General features: G+C 31.8%; 1 protein-coding gene across 1 annotated transcript; it reads left to right on the forward strand.

The window, feature by feature from the left end:
- The first annotated feature begins 15436 nt into the window (after positions 1–15436).
- LCR (Galactose oxidase/kelch repeat superfamily protein) lies at positions 15437–19555 on the forward strand. Its single transcript, XM_012986685.2, has 2 exons — positions 15437–15833; positions 18066–19555. Exons 1-2 carry the CDS (start codon positions 15676–15678, stop codon positions 19306–19308), a joined length of 1401 nt encoding a protein of 466 aa, XP_012842139.1. The 5' UTR covers positions 15437–15675; the 3' UTR covers positions 19309–19555.
- Positions 19556–19834: the final 279 nt, after the last annotated feature.

The following is a 19834-nucleotide window of genomic DNA, read 5'->3' on the forward strand; positions in this document are numbered from 1 at the left end:
GTTATAATAGCATACTTGTGCAATAGTATACTACGGTGTACTATAGGTTACTATGGTCTACTGTTACAAACCCTAGCCGCAAAACAACTCTCAGCCGTCGTTGAACCCTAGCCGTCAACAAATTCGCAGCCGCCGCCGCCAACTTCAATCCACCGAACCCTAGCCGCCAACCAAAACCCTAGCACCATCAAAGAGGCCTAGATGCAACCACCTCCCACCGTATACTAACCTCACACCACCGTCTCCAATGGCCATCTACCACCATAACCATCCGCTCTAATACACGACAACCGCTGCCGCTCTCAACCGTCATGAGCCATATATATCACCACTGCAATTTGCAGATCTGTAATTCTCTCCGACCGCCGCCCACCACAACCACCATAATTGAGTGAGCGAGAGAGAGATAGATAGAGCGAGTGAGAGATAGATAGAGCAAGAGGGAGTGGCAGAGGAAGAGAAAGAGCCGAGCGGGAGAGGGAGAAGAGGCGAGAGGGAGGGGGAGCAGCGAGATAAAAAACAAAAAAAAAAAATCTGAGAGGAAGATGGAGAAGAAGAGGCGAGACAGAGAGAGAGAGGCGAGATACAAAACCCAAAAAACAATCTGAGAGGGAGAACCGAAAAAAAATCTGAGAGGGAGAAGGAGAAGAAGAGGCGAGAGGAAGAGGCGAGATGCGAGAGAGAAAACAAAAATAAATCTGATTAGTTGAATAAACGTGGGATATTATATTTAGGGTATAAGGGCAAACTAGGGATAAAATAAAAATTAGGGATGTGGATCAAATATTATTTCAAAATAAGGATTTAATTAAAAGATTAAATTTAAGATTGTCATTTAGTTCAAATTAGGTTTCATTCAAGGGACTCTTAGCATATTAACCCTTATATTAATAAGAAGTACTAAAAGCTAATTATGGCGACAGTTTTTTCTAACATGAACCATTAATTTCTCATTTCTCAAAGTTTTCCACTCTTCTCACTAAAATAAATTTGTTTTTTAAGGTTTAAAAAAGAATAATTTTAGCCTTAGTGAAATAATCAATTTGATTATTACAATAAATAAATATTTTACTAAAATTCAGATAAACATTTTTTAAGACGTCCAAAGTTGCAATTCAATGGAAATGTGTGGATTTAAGTACATAGTTTCAGAGAATAGTTTTACACGACTGTACATGAATTGAATTCGCCATGTATTTCGGGTGATATCAGTGGATTTTATATAGAGATGTTTGAAACAACAAATCATTTTATCATTTTACTCGAACTCAAACTCGGATCTTTAATTTCATCGGAACGCGGCCCTATAATTCCATTAAAACAAAGCCGTTTCATTAACACGAGCTTATTTCCTACAAATAAAAATATCATAATTAAAGATGGAAAAATGTCGTTTCATGCAAATAAAACATGTTTAGTTTCATTTATAAACATGAATACGGATCAATAAATCCTAGTAAAATTGTCGATTTCTTTCGGGTCGAAACAAAAAAAAAAACCCAAGTTCGAAAATACAATATCGATCAATCCTCCTAAATTATTGTTACCGTATTTTACTGTAACTCTTTTTTTTTTTTTTGATACTGTTGACTTTTTTTCTTCGTTTATATTGAAAAGTAATTAGTATTGAAATTAAATTCTTGAAAATTAATTAATTCAAAATTTATGAGCTTGCCGAATATATAGAGAGCTTTATTTATTCAACTAAGTCACAAAGTCAACGCTACATAATAGATTGACCAAAACATTAATCAAGCCATCTTGTGGCAGTAGTGTAGAGAATAGGTTAGATCATGTGTCAATCTGCCATAGGATTTAAATAAGTAAAACTAGAAAATTAATGCATTTAAACCTCATTTTTCTTTATCTTTAATATATATATAGCATGTCTAATTTTAGACATGGCTATAGATTCTTTCTACATAATTACGTAATTAGCTAAAGAAAACTAAAACCAACAATATTTACATGATTTATTTATTTATTTTTTAATTTATTAATTAATTTGAGTTTATTATATCATAATAAATATTTTCTTTTTATGAGTTAAATGGATTGATAAATGATAATGCATAAATTAACAAAACTCCCTACTTCCCCTCGTAATGACTTGAATTACTCAAAAAAAAAATTAACAAAACTGATTTTCTGCTAAGAAAAACTTATATCTATTTTCTTCAATTAGAAGAGAGGGGTATTTCTTATAAACAAAAAGTGTGGGAAAACAAAGATTTTCATGTATATTTTTTATTCAAGGGCAGTTTATATATTTCAAAATGGTTAAATATCATCTTCGTATTTAGTTCTGCTTTAGTCCCTCGTATTTTTATAATCGTCTCATTTTCATTCTTCAATCCTACAATTCATTTCATTATAATCCTTTGGTGTATAATTTAATTAATTTTAACGAAATCTTTTATTTATTGGATGGCATATTTCATTCTTATAATTATTTTTAATAAACTATAAACAAAATAGTAACAATAGGAAAACATATCTAACTGAGTTAGTTTTTTAAATATCAACATGAAATCATAAAAATTATAAATAAATTTAAATATATAAATATATGATAGTATAATTCTAAATTCAAGTCATATGAAGAAAATAAAATCAAAATGATGACTATATGTATATTAATATAAATTAATATTTCGTGTAACATTTTAAGCTATATTTTAATAAGCTACTTTTCTTGATTGTAAATATTATTTTTTAAATTATAAAATAAATTATTTATTATTTTTTGACGTACTTCATAAAATATAATTAATAATGGAATGTTCCATCCAATCTAAAGAGATTCCGCTAAATTTAACAAATTTATACACCAAAGAATTATGATGAAATGAATTATAGAGATGAATATGCATTGAGCTATTTCCTTCAATCTGGGGTATAATTACTATTTAGGGCTGCTCTACTTTTCACTAGCTCTTTAATTAGCATTACATTCTTTGTTTAACTTTCTAATATATATATATATAAATATATATTAAACAAATCATGTAAAACATGTTTTTTTAAAATATGTGTTTTGATTGGTTGAAGGAACGACTTTTTGACCAAAAAGCAAACCTAAATCTGGGTTAGCACGAAATAATTTAATTAATCAAACAATTAGATGGACCACTTGACAGTTTGATGCAGCAATTAATAAATAAATGACATCCAACTGTTATAGTTGGAAGTAAAAAATGTAGATTAATAAAAACCCATTAATAAATATTTATATTTTATTCTACGCCCGTAACTTTTATCGAGTAATTTTCTACTTTTGATACCAATCGAAAAAAAAAATCTTATAAACAAATTCTACAATATTTGAATGTAGGGATGACAACAGAGTGGATATTCGTAAAAAAATGCAATAAATGAAATATTACCATCTAATATATTCCATATCGAAATCATTTAAAAATTTAGCTGAAATACCAAAACTATCAACAACTGATATTCGGATGCCTACGAGTACCTATTTACCGTTTAAATTTAATAAGTAAGTATTTTTTATTCAAATAATCCATCTTACTATGTCAATCACGTATGGAATTTGCAAAAGAAAATTTTGAACTTTCTATTTTTGGTCATAAAGGAGAATAGTTGGGCAAACTCATAGTCGGATGTTTAAAAGATTGGGGAATTAATAGAAAAAAATCACTATATTGTTGATATTGCTTCTGCTAATGATGTTATCGTGACTTACGTGAAAACTATATTTGAAGATGCAGATGGTGGTACAATTTTAGAGGGGATGCATATCCACGCGAGGTGTGTGGCACATATTATTAATTCGATTGTGCAAGATGGTTTGAAGGCCGAAAAAGAGAGCGCGACTAGCACTCGTATAAGAGGGGATGTAAAGTAAGTACGAAGTTCTACTATTAGGTACCAAAAGTTCATTAGTTGTGCTAAACTTGAAATTTTGGAATCGAACAAGATGTTGTGACTTCGTGTCCCAACTAGGTGGAACTCAACCTACTTGATGTGTTGGATGTTGTCATATCTCTTATAAGAGTTTTTCAAGCGTATGAAAATGAAAACAACTCTTTTACATTTTCTTTAGTCGGAGCTTCCAACCGAAATGTAATTTTTCATATAAAAGTAATAGATGGTATAAGTTGGATCGCTCTGCTCGGGTGTATCTCAGGTCGGGGAGAGATATACTTGCGTTACTGCAAGAGATCGATCGAACGAGAGAGAGGTTCACAGTTTGTTGTACATGAACCAGGAATGCTCTCATTGTTTGCTGATGTAGATGTAATATTGCTATCGTTTATGACATATCTTTCAACTCATGTTGGACATGTTTGACGGACTAATGGTGATTGATAGCGTTGATGATGATATACATTCACCGATTTTTTTTTGATTTTCCTAATTTTTGGATGACAATAATCTCCTTTTGATTTGAATCGTGGTAGTAAGTTATAAATACAGTAAGTTCCAATCACACCATTTATATTACACGAAATTCTTACTCTTTGAGTAGTCGAATACTACAATTCCCTTCACCCTAGATTTTCACAACTTTTCTAAACACAAAATTGTTCAAGCATGGCTACTTCGTCTCACGTACCTCCGCTGAAGTTTTCTTTTCTCAAAATCGCCACCATTTTCCTTCAATCGATTTTAGTATTGTTATATAACAGTATACATAATCAACTACATGATCTAGATAGTCTAAATGTATTTGCTCAAACCACATATATCAAATAGTTGATCGTTAAAAATAATTATATTAGTTTATATATTTAATTGGTACATGTCATTTTCTAAATGGACATTGAGATGGTTAAATTCGTAAATCGCATTATATATTTTTTTTCTACAGGGAGTATTTTTACATTTAGAAAGGTGAAATATCAATATACAACCTTCATTTGATACCTCCATTGGAGTTAAAATTTTATATATTTTAGTATGAAAATTGTGGTTAAGGGTTTTAGTATCCCATTTAATAACCATATTGGAGTTGCTTGGTGTTTGCAAAAGTTTATTTAAAAGCTGAAATTGGTGATTGTGAGTTAACTCGGTTTTAAGTGCTTATTTCTAAAAGTTAGGAGTGTTTGCAAATATTCCGGAAAATGAACTTAAATAGATAAAATAGATTTAGAGATGCTTTTAGAAAATAGCTTAAATCATATTATTTGAAAAGAAGCAAAAACAAAAGTTGATTTTGGAAACACATAAAAACAGATTAAGAGCAAAAAAAAAAGCTCAGAATCACTTTCAAAAAGCTTTTGCAAACACCACCTTACGACATTAGTCAATTATATATGACGATTATATCGATAGACTTGGATTAATCTATTTGGATAGTCGATTATATTAGTCGACCATTCCTGGAACGGGGTCGATTATTCTTGGAGCGAGATTGACCGATGTTGAAACGGGGGGTTTTCAGTCAAATAAAAACATGATTAGTTTGTTAATTGTAGCCCATATTATATTGGGCTAATCTTATTGGGTTTACCATATTAAAAATTTGGCCCATCACCCTTAAACTCTTGAACTCGACTATTATTGCAAATACACCCTAAACTTACTGATGTGATTCTTTTGTGGCCCAAATTAGAAATATGTTAGCCTATAATTGTAAGGAATTTATATATTGTCTAGTATATTTAAATGTTTTCAATCCATATTAATATTTTAAGTTATTTTATATGATAATATTTTGAGTCAAAAGATAATTAATATTCAAATAAAATTTAAAATATGTAATTATATTTTGGATCATTTTGTGTAAATGACGGTACTTTCGAGTAAAAGTAGCTATGTCGACATATACAACCAATCCAATAATTTGCAATTTCATTTAAATCAGGGGTGGTAAACGAGCCGAGCCGACTCGTAAATTCGAGGAGACAAGCTTTCTGACCAGTCGAGCCCGAGTGTTTTCTAAGTTGTTCGTGAACTCACGAGCCGGTTAGCGAGCTTTCTTTTTATTCATTTACCTTTATAATTTTTATAAATTATTTTTTATTTAAATATTATATAATAACATAAAATGATATAATAAGTATAAAAAGAACATATAAAATTAATATATATATATATATATATATATATATATATATATATATATATATATATATATATATATATAATTACACTTCATTATTTGTTTTTTTAATATAAGCAATTTTTAATAATAAAGAATTATAATTAAAAAAGGCCAAAATAAGTTTGGGCTCAAGTTCGAGCAAAACAAATAACGAAAAACTCGAGCTCGACATAATGCGCTCGAGCTCAAGGTTGAGCCTGCGAAAACAGCCGAGCTCAGCTTGTTCTCGCACACACCAGGATAAAAATGCACTAGACGAGAAAAAGCTAAACTCAAAACCAAAACGCAATATCAAGGATTGTAAAAGTGAAGTACTATGGAATTCAATAAAGCCAAAAAAAAAAACATCAAATCAAACATTCAAATTAATAAACGAATGCACACGTAAAAGAAGGATTATAAAGTTAATTAGGTAAATATGATATGATTATCATCAATAATTACGAGTTATGATTCATTTTTGGGCACCTCTCTTCCCAATAAAGATAAAATTGGATGAAATGATTACCCCCTATTTCAACTATTTTTATCCAAACTCATCATCATTATATTAACCCTCTTATCTCCTCTTTGCCTATAACTTTAGCTCTTCTCCATATAGATATAATCATTACAAGTATCAAGTATCAACCAAATACACCCTCCCCAAGAAAAAATAAAAAATAAAAATAATATTATTAATCACACTATAATTTATTATATGCTATTATAATTCAAAAAACCTTCCAAACATGGCTATAGACAAGTTCACTCTTATATTATGTTTTTTTTAACATTGATTTATTACACACCGATATAGGTGTACGTGTTATTGTGCCTATACGAATAGTAAAGATACACCCAGTGTGTTTCACCCTGTTTAACATAGTATAGACCATTACTGCACTGTGTTCATTGTTTGATTAATGAGATTATCCTATCTGGCGTAATTTATTTTAACTAATAAGTGTATTATCATTAATACGATAGATATCCGGATTTATATAATGAATGATAAAAAGAAAAAAAAAGAGAGAGAAGAGAGTCTACCTTTGCAATATAATGAGATGACACTCGAATACTTATATTAAATAAAAATATATTAAAAAATAATCCTACAATTAGTAGATTTCTATCCTAGTATTCAAATTTATATAATATTTTTTTATTTTTTTTTGGTGTTCAAGTTATTATAATGAATGAGATATAGCACCCACTTGTGAGTAAAGTATGGGCTAAGGAAAGAGTGACCAAAATTTTGGAAACTAAACAAATTGGTCATATAATCACTTTTATTGAAAAAAAAGTTGATTTTTTTTTTTTTTTTTGGAACCATTTAATGAAATTGATTAGAATGGTTGAATTAATAGGCGTGTTATCATCTCAAAGAAACGTGTGATGGCACATCATTATCTTTTAGCTTCTTATACTCATTGAAGATAATAAAAAAAATAAAATGGTTGATATTTTACCAAATTTATACCAAATACTCTTGGTAAATACTTCAAGCAACAATATTCAATCATTTTAGGTTAACTTTTGTGCTTATTTTTTTTATACCATACTCGGTTGATTTCATTAATTGTAATTTTTTCGTGTGTATGCATATATTTAATGTACGTTATATGTGTAGTTGTGTGCAAATCTATAATTTCATCCACATGTAGTTTATTCAGTGTAGCGTATACGTATATGATCATGTCTAATGTAGCTCTAAATAATAAAACTAATAATAAATTATGATAATTAATAGAGAGTTAATGATTATTGAAAAACTGTAAAGGATAAAATTATATCGAATACATTTCATCATCTATTATAAAAGTAAGGGTAAATTATAACCACCTCCCTAAGATAATGTATATTTTTTAAAAATTCCTCATATTTTCGAAATTACATCTAACCCCCCGAACTTTATAAATTTCTAACATCCACACCCCCTACAAATTGGTGTTAATTGTAAGAAATCTACTAAATTGTCGGGGTGGATGTAGTTACGAAAAAAAATTAGGGGTTTATTTTTAAATAGACCTTACCTTAGGGTGCGATTGTAATTTATCCAAAAAATTAGTGAAAAGGAAAGAAAAAAAAGAATATAGAACTATATAATAATGAAAAACTTAAATATTTTCAACTAAAATGAATAGTTGGACGCGAGAAAAGTGGGGGCATAATCATATCATTTGCGTGGAAAGAAGGGAGAAAAAAAGAGCCAAGTGAGAAGCAATCTGAACCGTTGGATGTTTATCTAGGAAAAATCATGGCCGTTGATAGGAATTGGAAAAGATGATTCTAAAATTTCTCTACCTTGACCAATAAAGGCTGGACTGGACCAGAAAATAGCCATCAATTTCCTCGAGGCCGAGGGGAATCATTGTAAGGCAAAGAAAAAAAATTCTTCTTGCTTCAATTACGTTTCTACCCTCGAGAACACCTTTTTTGGGCATTTTAGCCCATAAAATTAAAAGGTGAAAGAAAGCAAGAATAATTCAAGATAGTTGAGTGACCAACAAATATTCTTTCCCCTTATGTCGAAAAGTTTGGTTTTCATTTTTTATCTCACCTACAGTACAATAATACACCGAGTGATACTGTCGGACGATTATCCTCCGACGATCAAGTCAAATATTGCGTGCTGATAGAATTTAGTGCTTAAACACAATAAATAAGTATGTTATACTGGGCATATATACCTTAAAATAAGCAAGATTGTGAAATGTTTATAGTTGAAAATGTGAGAACTTTTATTATTTAGTCGACTTGGGATGAAATGTCATTTAATTATTATTATTATTTTTGATTGAATGATTGAGAGGCTATGTTTGGATCGTGGATTTCAAAATGAACAGCAGGAAAATGTAAAGGAGAATTTAATTAGAAAAAATATCGAAATCACAAAATTATGTTTAATTTTTAAGAAAAATAAAAATGAATATCTTGATGTAATGACGCGCGGATGCGACATCGGACAACAACACCCGTCTGTGAGAGGAAGATCGACCGCGACGTCCGACGTCCGTGTTTTCCTTTGCTTATCCCTTTCTTTTGAGCAAATAGCTTTTCCCTTGTTTTAGTCTTTTTTCCCCCACTTTTTCTCTAAATTATTTTACACCGTATTTTAACTCGAATTAGACAACAATATAATTTGAACATTATCAAATTAAATTATATATAGTATATCAAATCTTCTATAAGATCATAATTCTTGAAAAAAATATTACTAAAATAATCATGACGATTTACATTTTACGATGGATACATACCGTCTCTCAAGACACCGAACAAATTCCATTCACAAAGCACCAATTTGTATTGGTTACGTTTTTGCCCGATTTATTCCACGTTAGTACCAGATAAACTTCACTGAATAATCTTTTCCTACATAAAGATACACTATCGTTTTGATTTTTCCACGATTTAATCTTTCCCACATAAATATGCACACTCATTTTGATCCATCTGATATAAATTTCATCGAATATAGTATAAAGTTTACTGTTTGATTTACCACTCCCAACATAAATGGTTAATTATACGTATATAAATATATACGGTAGAACCTCGATAAATTAATACTCGATAATTTGATAAATTCGCTTAAATAATAGTTTTTCTGGTTCCGGCTCGGTGAAAACCTACTAAATTATTAGTTCGATAATATAATATTTTATTAAATTAATAGAAATTTACTAGTTCCGACTGTATTAGTTTATAGAGGTTTAACTGTATATATATACGTATTAAATGAAAATCGAAAAAATGAGTTCACTTAATTATGGTAGCTGCCAAACGGAGGGTCCATTATAAAGATTTATGTGCTAATCACATGTTTGCATTCATTCTTTGTTTTTGGGACTCTGTTGTGTTGTCCATGATCCATCATTTTCTCCCTGACAAAATCTATTGCACAATAAATATACATTTGTCTACTAGCTTCATAAAGTTGGATATAATTTGCTTTGATATAAATAGAAGGTTGGCAAAAAACCAATTTATATATTGAATTTCAAACATACTCAATAACTCACCCCAATAAACCTTTTTTTTTTTTTTTTATTTTTTTTTTTAATTTTTTATTACCATTGGGTGAAATTGAAATTGGATTTAGTGGTGTACATATTGATATTTACTTATGTATGGCAAATTACGACCACCCCTTATGGTAATGTCAAATTATGAAGAAAAAAATCCCTCTTATTTGGGTAGTTCCAACTTACAACTATTACCATCGACTATGTATTGTCTGTCTTACATGTTCATCCCTACAATGTCAAATTGTTTTACTGAATCAGATGTTTTTCTCGTAAAAAAATAATAATTGAGGGGTAATTGTAATTGCCTAAACATAAGGTTTTTTTTTTCTTGGTAATTTAGCCTTATTTCAGGTCGGTGGTGGCGTAATTTGCCCTTTAGATTCGTTAGACTTAGGTCATAAAAAATGTTAGCTAGTTTGAGCATTTTTTATTGTATAGAATGATTAAATAATTGGACACTTAAGAGAGTTGGTGAAAATGTAGGTTGGCTTCCCTTGAAGCTAATTGATAATACTACCAAACCGTGCACCAAATATTCGGTACTTTTAGTGGTAAATATATTAATAATATAATACTATATTATATTTAGAAAATATTCAATTAAAATATACTACATAGAATAGCGTATAGAAAAACACTCAAAGAGAATTTATATAGGAAAAAAAATAATAAATAAACTATGGATGCATCATATTTTATAAACATATGGTCTATAATAATTCAAACCTCAAGTCTGCAGTTTATATGTATAACTAGTAATTTCACCGCTGCGATACACGGAAGATATATATTTTCCATTAATAATTATTATTTCATAATACATTTCCAATTAATAATAAATAATAATTAATTTAAATGTGAATATTTCAAGGGTAAATTACTAAAATCCTTCCCTAAAACTGAAGTCTAAGAGCAACTCCAATGGGAGTATCAAATGGATTATCAAACCCATAAACCACTTTTTTGATATCCCAAAATTAATTTTTTTTACTCCAATGGGGGTATCAAAATGGGTAAGTATTTTGATATTTTACCTCTTTGTATGTAAAAATAGATCCTGGAAATTGAGTTATCAAAAAATTAACCACCTAAACGTCCAATTAGAAAATGACACGTGGCAAATGCAAATAAAACCACTAAAAAACTTCCAATTGATTATTAATTTTGATAATCATGGTTGGAGTAGATAAACTATAAATGAATATTAAAATATTATCTTAATTATCAAATGAGTATTTGATAATTCAATTTTGATATTTTCCATTGGAGTTGCTCTAAGAGCAACTCCAATGGCGTTATTAAATGGGGTATCAAAACCCTTAACTACCATTTTGATAATTGAAATTAGAAATTTTTCACTCCAATGGAGTTATCAAATGAGTTTCTATTTTGATATTTTAATTTTTGGGATGTAAAAATACATCCGGAAGAAATAATACCAATTGGAAGTTACATAACTTAACCACCTTAATAACCAATTAGAAAATGACATGTGTTAATTAAAATATATAATCACATTATTTATTTTTAATTATGAACTATTTGATAACTATGGTTGGAGCAAATAAATTTATTTAGTTATCAAAGTAAAATATAAAATATCAAATAAATATTTGATAATTCATTTTGATATTTATGGGTTGGAGTTGCTCTAAGAGCAACTCTAACGAGTTATTAAATGGGTTATCAAATCGGACTCCCCAAGTTTAAAAATTCTCTCCTCCAATGGGGTTATTAAAATAGAGTTCTATTTTGATAACTCATTCATGGAGAAGTAAAAATACATCCCAAATAAATAATTATCAAATATTCTCCTAAAAACTAGGAGCACGTGGAAAAAGAAAAACCTCAACAAAATTGAGTTTTCTTTTCTTTACGTAAAAATCTCAACAAAATAAAATTAAATTCTCTACGCCTTCAACAAATTTCCACTAAAATCTCAAAAACATCTCAACAGATTTTTGTTTTCTCTACAGCTTCAACATAGTTCCACGGAAAAAAAGAATCTAAATGTATATATAATTTTTTTTTTCGGTTTTGAAAAGGTAAAAACTTGATTAATATTGATTTGAGGATAGTTTACCTGAAAGATCGGTTTGTATTGTTATTTAAAAATGGATTAAAAAAATAAATAATATATAAATAATCATAAATTTGTCTGATAATCGATTTTTTGATACTTGTAGTTGGAGTACAATAGTTGTATAGAGATATCAAAGTATAATCCTAGTTATCAAATGACTATTTGATAATCCCATTTGATAACAATGGGTTGGAGTTGCTCTAACTAACAAAATGTCAAAAACCATCAAGTAATCATAATTACCACATACATTTTGATTAATGGTTGCTAAATTAATTACAGAAAAAATGTGTAATAAGGATAATACGATTTGTTCGACCCTACACCCGGTGATAAATACCGGGTGGGTCTTCTGCTGCCACGTGTTTTTTTTTTTTGTATTTTATAATATATTCCCCGCTAGGGTTTACCTTTAAGGGTTTTAGAAAAATAAAAAAAAATGGACACGTGACAGCAGAAGACCCACCCGGTGTTTTTCACCGGGTGTAGGGTCGAAGGAACCGGATAATACTCTTAAGTCAAATAAAACAAACTACCAATTTCCCTAAACCCCCTAGAATATGGTCGAATTACCAAACAAACCTCTGAGGTATCCATAACTACTGAAAACCGCCAAAATTTATTTTCATCCAACAATGTCCTCCTTACAGGCTTAATTTTTTTTAATTTACAATAAATTTAATACGTAAGATATCCCTTTCAATATTTTCAGCTTCAAATATATATTTTTTCATTTTTTTATTTAATTTTACTTGTCAAATAAATAAATACTCTAAAAATCTACATAAAATTAATATTGTGATTGAGCTTGCAAAATCATACAAATTAACTATAAATAAACGTAAATATTACAAAAAATGCAAAAAAATAGTATGTCTTTAAATTATTCAATAATAATGTATATTATGTTAATTGATTATGTTCAATACTGTAATGAACTACATTAATTTAATGATAGCATTCCTTAAAATTCTATAACGATAAAATATTAAAAAAAAATTAATCAAAGAAAATGATAAAATTTGATATCTTTTAATTACGTATTTAAGTGTGTTGTCTCTTAAAATATGATCTTTTAAGACTAAGGAAGTTTGTGATAGTAAAAATAAAGGGTGAATTACAGTATTACACCACCTCCCTTGAGGGTGACTTTTTTAAAATTTTATCTATACCCTTCACCAAATCTTTAGTAAATAATATTACTGATACACGTAAAACCTATGTACAAATAATCGTAAGTGTACGACATTGCGTTTTGCAAAATAATGAATTTCAAATATTGATCCAGAAGAACCTATAAATTATGATGTCGAGTAATCTAATTATATTATCTAACTGATCGTAATTGGATGGAGTTGTGATTAACACTAATAACTGAAACAAAATAATGATCGTAAACATGAAAATACAAATAATTGTAAATGTAACAATCACAAATTTAATGGGAAGGCTTCTATTTGTAAAAAAAGCTTACAGCAAAAAACCCACCAATATACTATCAAAGACGAACTACAAACCTGGTATATAATGCAAGTTGCTAGAGTCTACCCACAAATCCAATATTTAATGCCAAGTCCTTTAGGGCTACCCCAGGTATATCATGCTTCAGTTTTCACAACCCAAGCTGTATTTCTCAAATTCAAGAAATCCTCTCTCGAGCTCATTCTTAACATCAATCTCACAGGTGTTTAATCAATCGGAAGCATTTTGTATAGGAAAACATGAACGGAATTTAGACGAGGCAAATAGATAACAAATTTGGAAATCGAAATCAACATATACAAGGTTTTATTTTCGTAGAAGAAAACATAATTAGTTCGAAACATAGCGTCAAAAGGAAGAAGACAAGAAATCATAAACTATTTGTAAGGAAAAAGCCTAAGAAAAACCAGAGCCGAAATCCATGTTGAAACTTCTCGCAAAGAACTTGAAAATGAAGTAAAGTCGAAAAAAAACGTTCAAATGAATAGACTCTTTTATTTACAATAGTTTTAAAAACTTCTTAAAGAAACTTTGTAACTAAAATATATGGCCTCGAAATTTGTGCCCATATTGCGATTTTGGCATCTTGAATTGTGATCTGGTGACCTCAAGAAACTGGTAACCGCCTTGCCAAATCGCGGTAAGAAATGTGTGGATCGCGATCCAGATAGGAGGTTGAATCCTCTAATTTTCTCCCAGATCGCAATCAAGAAATGAGATAGTAATCTGGGTCTTGAATCAAACTCTTTGTCTTGCTCCTCAGATCGCGATCAGGTGTGTTGGTCTTGATCACTTGTCTTTTGAAATAAACCCTAAATCGCGATCAAGAATTGTGGACCGCGATCAAGGTGGCCTTCTTGGCCACCTTTTGGCTTGAAAATCGATTTCACTTTAAAATTGCTTTGAATTAACAATAATGGCTTATCTATACCTAAAACTGAAATAAAACACTAAAGGTATAATATATACAAATAAATCCGAAAACTCGGATGAACAAAGATCAAAACTCGAAGATTCGATAAGTGAAAATTGTGCGAAGAACTCTTATCACATCCTCAAACATAGGTCTTTACTCGTCTCGAGTAAAAAAAGATAAAACTACAAGCAAAAAGCAAAAACCTAATCTAGCCAATAACGTAGGGAAAACACGATTGCATGTAGGATGTGCAGCAAGAGTTTAAACCCCTAGAGGTACCCAAATGACGATTTGTGACTCGTGAGAATTTTCAGACAATATATACACAAAGTTGCCGGATTGGTCAAAACATTGCAGTTAATTTCAAAGATAAAATGAGCTAGCCAACAAAAAATCTAAGAATTTTCAAAATGGTTTAACTTCTCTTAAATTTACAGTGAGTCATTGGTATTGTTTTTTTTTTTTTTTATATATAAAATACTTGTTTTTTGATAATTTATGTAATTTCCAAAAATTCAGAACTTTCCGAAATTTTCAAAAGTTGTGTAATATTTGGAAATTTCGAAATTCCAAAACTTTTTGAATTGGAATGGATCTCTAGAGTTTGATATTTTTTTTTTCAAATTGAAATTGGAAGTGGGTTTTTACGTCCGAAAAAAATCGAAAAAATTCCGAAGAAGTCGATTCCGATCCGTTCCCTACTATTTTCTTCTCTACCTAAAACTCAAAAAGGCCATTTAAAAAAAAAAGAAAAAAAAAAGAAAATGAGAAGGGTAATTTGGGAAAGAAATAGAGGAAAAAAAAATCAATCGAGTAGGAGGATGAAAAAAGTATATATATGCGTACAAGGTCAATACTACTCATCAAATCGTATGGGCATGGTGACGTGTAAATACCGGAATGGCTTAAATTAATTAAACAACAAATAACCCAAATTCAACAACACAAACAAACACAAACAAAACCCCCCTCTCTCCATCACACCACCAACACACACTACTACACACACACACTAAAACAGATACGTACAACCTTTAGATATAGAGAGAGAAAAAATAAAATGAGAGAGAGGGGTTTGGGGGAGGGGGTGAGTATAGTAGTTATGGAGTGAATGATGGAAGGGGTGGCCATGTTAAGGCAACTTATTGGACAATTGCAAGAGGTTCTTGAACTCTACGGTTCTCCTCCTCCTACGGTTCCTTCCAATTACTTCATCCAATTTCAACCTCAACCGCAACAACCCTCATCAGAACAGCTGCTACCTCTCAGGTCTCTCAATTTTTGTTTTTTTTTTTTTAATTTCGATTTGTTTTTTCAATTGAAGCTTTCGTTACTGCGCATATGGTGGTTCTGATTTTAGAATGTTTTATTTATGTATATATTTTTTAATCTTTTAATTAATTAATTAATTGGTTAATTTATCACCATCTGGACTAGGGTTTTCCAGTTAATTTTTTGACAATTTTTTTTTTGGTGGCTTCTGATTTTTTTTGTAGTTGTTCTGGGTTTATTGGTTTTCGAAAAAATACGAATGGAGAGTGTTTTTTTGGGGTATAAAAGCTGATACTTTGATTCGGTGTCGACTGAAAGATTGAATCTTTGAGTTTGTGTATTGTTTTGTGAAATCGGGACGAGTTTTGGGTCACTAAAATAAGAATTGTTTGGGTATTTTAGTTTATTTTGTCAATGGTTTAACCCGACTTTTTCCCAATTTTAGAGGCCATTCAAATTTAGGATGCCCGAAATAAGGTGCGAGAATCTAATGATTGTAAGCTTTATAATGTAAACTGTCATGACTTATGCTTACAAAATCGATGTTACGGATAGAAATGCATGCCATCTCGGTGTCGATATGAGAGCAGTTGAGCAAATTAAATGAAGTGTCAAAACCATGTTGAACGATGTGGATTCAATTATTTGGAGTCGACTAAGAAAGCTAGAATATGACTTATTTTCGTTGCTTCATTTGTGAATACTTCACAATATTTCGAGTCGTCCAGGATAGAAATCCTTATAGATTGTTTATAATCAAGAAGAATTTGAGGATTTCTTTTCGAGATTGCTCTTTTTAGTACGGTATGTGATTTTGACGGATCACTTCTTTTGGGTTAACCCCCCACTGAAATCCGTAGTATCTGCGTGAATCTTGAAATGCATGTGTAAGCGTGTAATTTTTATACACTGAAATATAATTGAATTAGGTTCATAGCTTTTATATTCTACCTTTTCCTTTCTTTCGTACTTTTTCCGTGTGCGTATGGAGAGAACACGAGACTCGAAAGACTTTCATTTGTCGAGGTCTTATTTTTCGTTTTATTCGCATTCTTTCATGGCACATTGATCTGGGGGTACATTTAGTATATCTGGTTCTGCATTGTCTGGATACTTGGGAATAAGCTGTTTGTTCTTCTTCGCGCGCATACATCAACATTCATTAATTTATCAATTTTTAAGTCGTAGAGAAGAAAAAAACACGAAGCTATATGAAACGAATTAGTTAATTGCACGCTGTATTGGAATTGTTCTAGTGTATTACAAGAGGAGCTGCTGTAATTTATAGATAGTTCAGCATGATTATTTTTGTGCTAGTTGTCGAGTTGAAAATGTTCTGACGCCTGCCGGGATATTCGTTTTGATGAGATATAAATTAACATTTTAATTCGAATAGTTTCGAATATTTCTGCTGTATAAGAAATCGGTGAGATTTGTATTGAAGATTCTCTCTCTCTCTCTCCCTTTAGAGCACTTTGGTTAAAATCTTGTTGGTTTTCATGATTGTGTCAAATTCTTGTCGGATTTTAAGATTATAGAGCGAGTGATTGAAAGTTGAATTACACGCACACATACATACGACGAGACACACAAACACACACTATATGTACGGAATAAGATTGTAGAGAGAATGCTCTTATGCTGTTAAAATTGGTACGTGCTTATCCTTTTTTGTCGAAACTAGCAATTAGAACCTCTGTGGATTCGAATATTTTCGTTCCTCTATTTCTCATTACAATTTAAAATAATCTCTGCCGACTTATAATTACTAAATGAATTTCATTTCGACATTACTCAACAGCCACTAGGGCAGTAGCCTAGTTTCTTCAAGATAGGAAAGCCTCCATCTTTACTTTTCTCAGTGAGTACCTCGGGAATTGAGTTTATCGTCACGGGTTAAAAACCATAAGCGAAGTGTGTGGTGTTGGAATTGAAGACTTTGATATATCGTCACTTTGTTTAATGACTTAACTGCTCATATACGAATTGTTCTTTGTCTGTACGCAATTGAATCTAAAGCCAACTAAATAAATTTACAAACGGTATTTCTCAAAACGTCTTATTTGATAAATATGGTGTTTTACAAATAAAAGTGTTATTCTTGAACAACTTCCATTGCTCTATTGAAGGATTAATTTGTCGACGAGACTTAGTTTCAAGAATAATGTTCTTTGTCCCTTATCGTTTTGAATTCCCATTTATCTAAATATACTCGGTGTGATTCTGCAGATGGTGTTATTTTAATCTCGAAGGTAGTTCCTTACAAGACAGCTGCTACAACATAATAATGACCGCCGGTAAATCCGAAAACCTGAAAATGCTCGAACCCGGAAAACCTCCGCCTACAAAGAAAGCTCGAAAGGGCCGAGGGAAAACCACTCTTACTACAACCTCAAACTCAGACGACAACATGGAACAGCAAATCTGGCAAGAATTCCCACAAGACCTCTTTGAAGCCGTAATAGCAAGACTCCCAATCGCAGCATTCTTCCGCTTCCGCTCCGTTTGCCGAACCTGGAACTCATTGCTCAATTCCCAGAGCTTCTCCAACCAATGCTCTCGAGTCAAACAGAGTCAACCATGGTTCTACACAATCACCCACGAGAACGTCAACACAGGAGCAATGTACGATCCATCGTCCAACAAATGGCACCATCCAACGGTCCCCGCTCTGCCAACTAAGCAGATCGTCTTGCCCGTGGCATCTGCCGGCGGCCTCATCTGCTTCCTCGACATCGGCCACCGAAGCTTCTATGTCTGCAACCCTCTAACCAGGTCGTTCAAGGAGCTGCCACCTAGGTCCGTCAAAGTCTGGTCACGCGTGGCTGTCGGTATGACAAAATCGGCCACGTCAGCGTACAAGATTCTCTGGGTTGGCTGCGACGGCGAGTACGAAGTCTACGACTCGGAAAAGAACATGTGGGGCCGGCCCGGGAATATTCCGGGGAATATCAAGATTCCGCTTTCGATCAACTTCCGGTCGCAGGTGGTGTCGGTCGGTAAAACGGTCTACTTGATGCGTTCGGACCCGGAAGGAATACTATCCTACGATATGGAGAATGGGGTTTGGGGGCAGGATGTGATTCCGGTGCCGCCGCACGTGACTGACCAGGTGCTGGCGGAGGGGGGCGGCGGCAGGGTGGTGATGGTGGGGCTGGTGACGAAGAATGCGGCGACGTGCGTGTGCATATGGGAGCTGCAGAGGATGACTATGCTGTGGAAGGAGGTCGACAGAATGCCAAACGTATGGTGCTTGGAGTTTTACGGGAAGCACGTTAGAATGAATTGCCTGGGTAATAAGGGTTTGCTGATGCTGTCTTTGAGATCGAGGCAGATGAATCGGTTGGTTACTTATGATTTGGAGAGCGGCGAGTGGCTGAAAGTGCCGGGGTGTGTGCTCCCGCGCGGGAGGAAGAGGCAGTGGATTGCATGCGGCACCGCCTTTCATCCTTGTTTGACCGCCTTGGCTTAAAAAGTCTTTTTACGCGTCTGCCGATCGATTTTTTTTTTCTTTGTATGGTGGCTGACTATCTGGAGGTAAAAACTAAAGACTTTTTTTTTTCTTTTTTTTTTTTGGGGTATGGTGTATAATAGTGGAATGTTTAAATCTGTATTTCCCAGGAACGAGTTGATGGCTTCTAGTTTTTCTATTTAGCTGGGCTTGTGAAGGATGTATTATCTATTATTAATTATTATTAATATTATTATTATCTAAGTAAGCTCTACTTTTTAATCAAATAATCAGTGTACATTTTTGTCTAAATGGGTTCCATCTTTCTTTCTAGTTAAGCTGGCTTGTGCAGTTGAAACTTAAAAGTTAAATTCAGAGTGATTGTTATATGTTACGGTGAGTGCGATAATCATCAGGACACGATTGTTATTACGATTTACCAACTCCGAAAAATAATTGAGCATATAATATAAAGCACACACAAGCAGTGATTTTTCAGTCTTTTGGCTCACGAACCACCACTAATAATGATTATCACAGTAGAGCA

This window comes from Erythranthe guttata, chromosome 11 (assembly GCF_056151865.1).
Source record: "Erythranthe guttata isolate IM_541 chromosome 11, IM_541, whole genome shotgun sequence".
NCBI classification, from domain to species: Eukaryota; Viridiplantae; Streptophyta; class Magnoliopsida; order Lamiales; family Phrymaceae; genus Erythranthe; species Erythranthe guttata.

Bases quoted from the DNA above. Each gene is read 5' to 3' on its own strand.
- LCR (XM_012986685.2), top strand. From the start codon at position 15,676: ATGATGGAAGGGGTGGCCATGTTAAGGCAACTTATTGGACAATTGCAA. The intron at 15,834-18,065 runs GTCTCTCAATTT...GTGATTCTGCAG, and splicing joins GAACAGCTGCTACCTCTCAG to ATGGTGTTATTTTAATCTCG.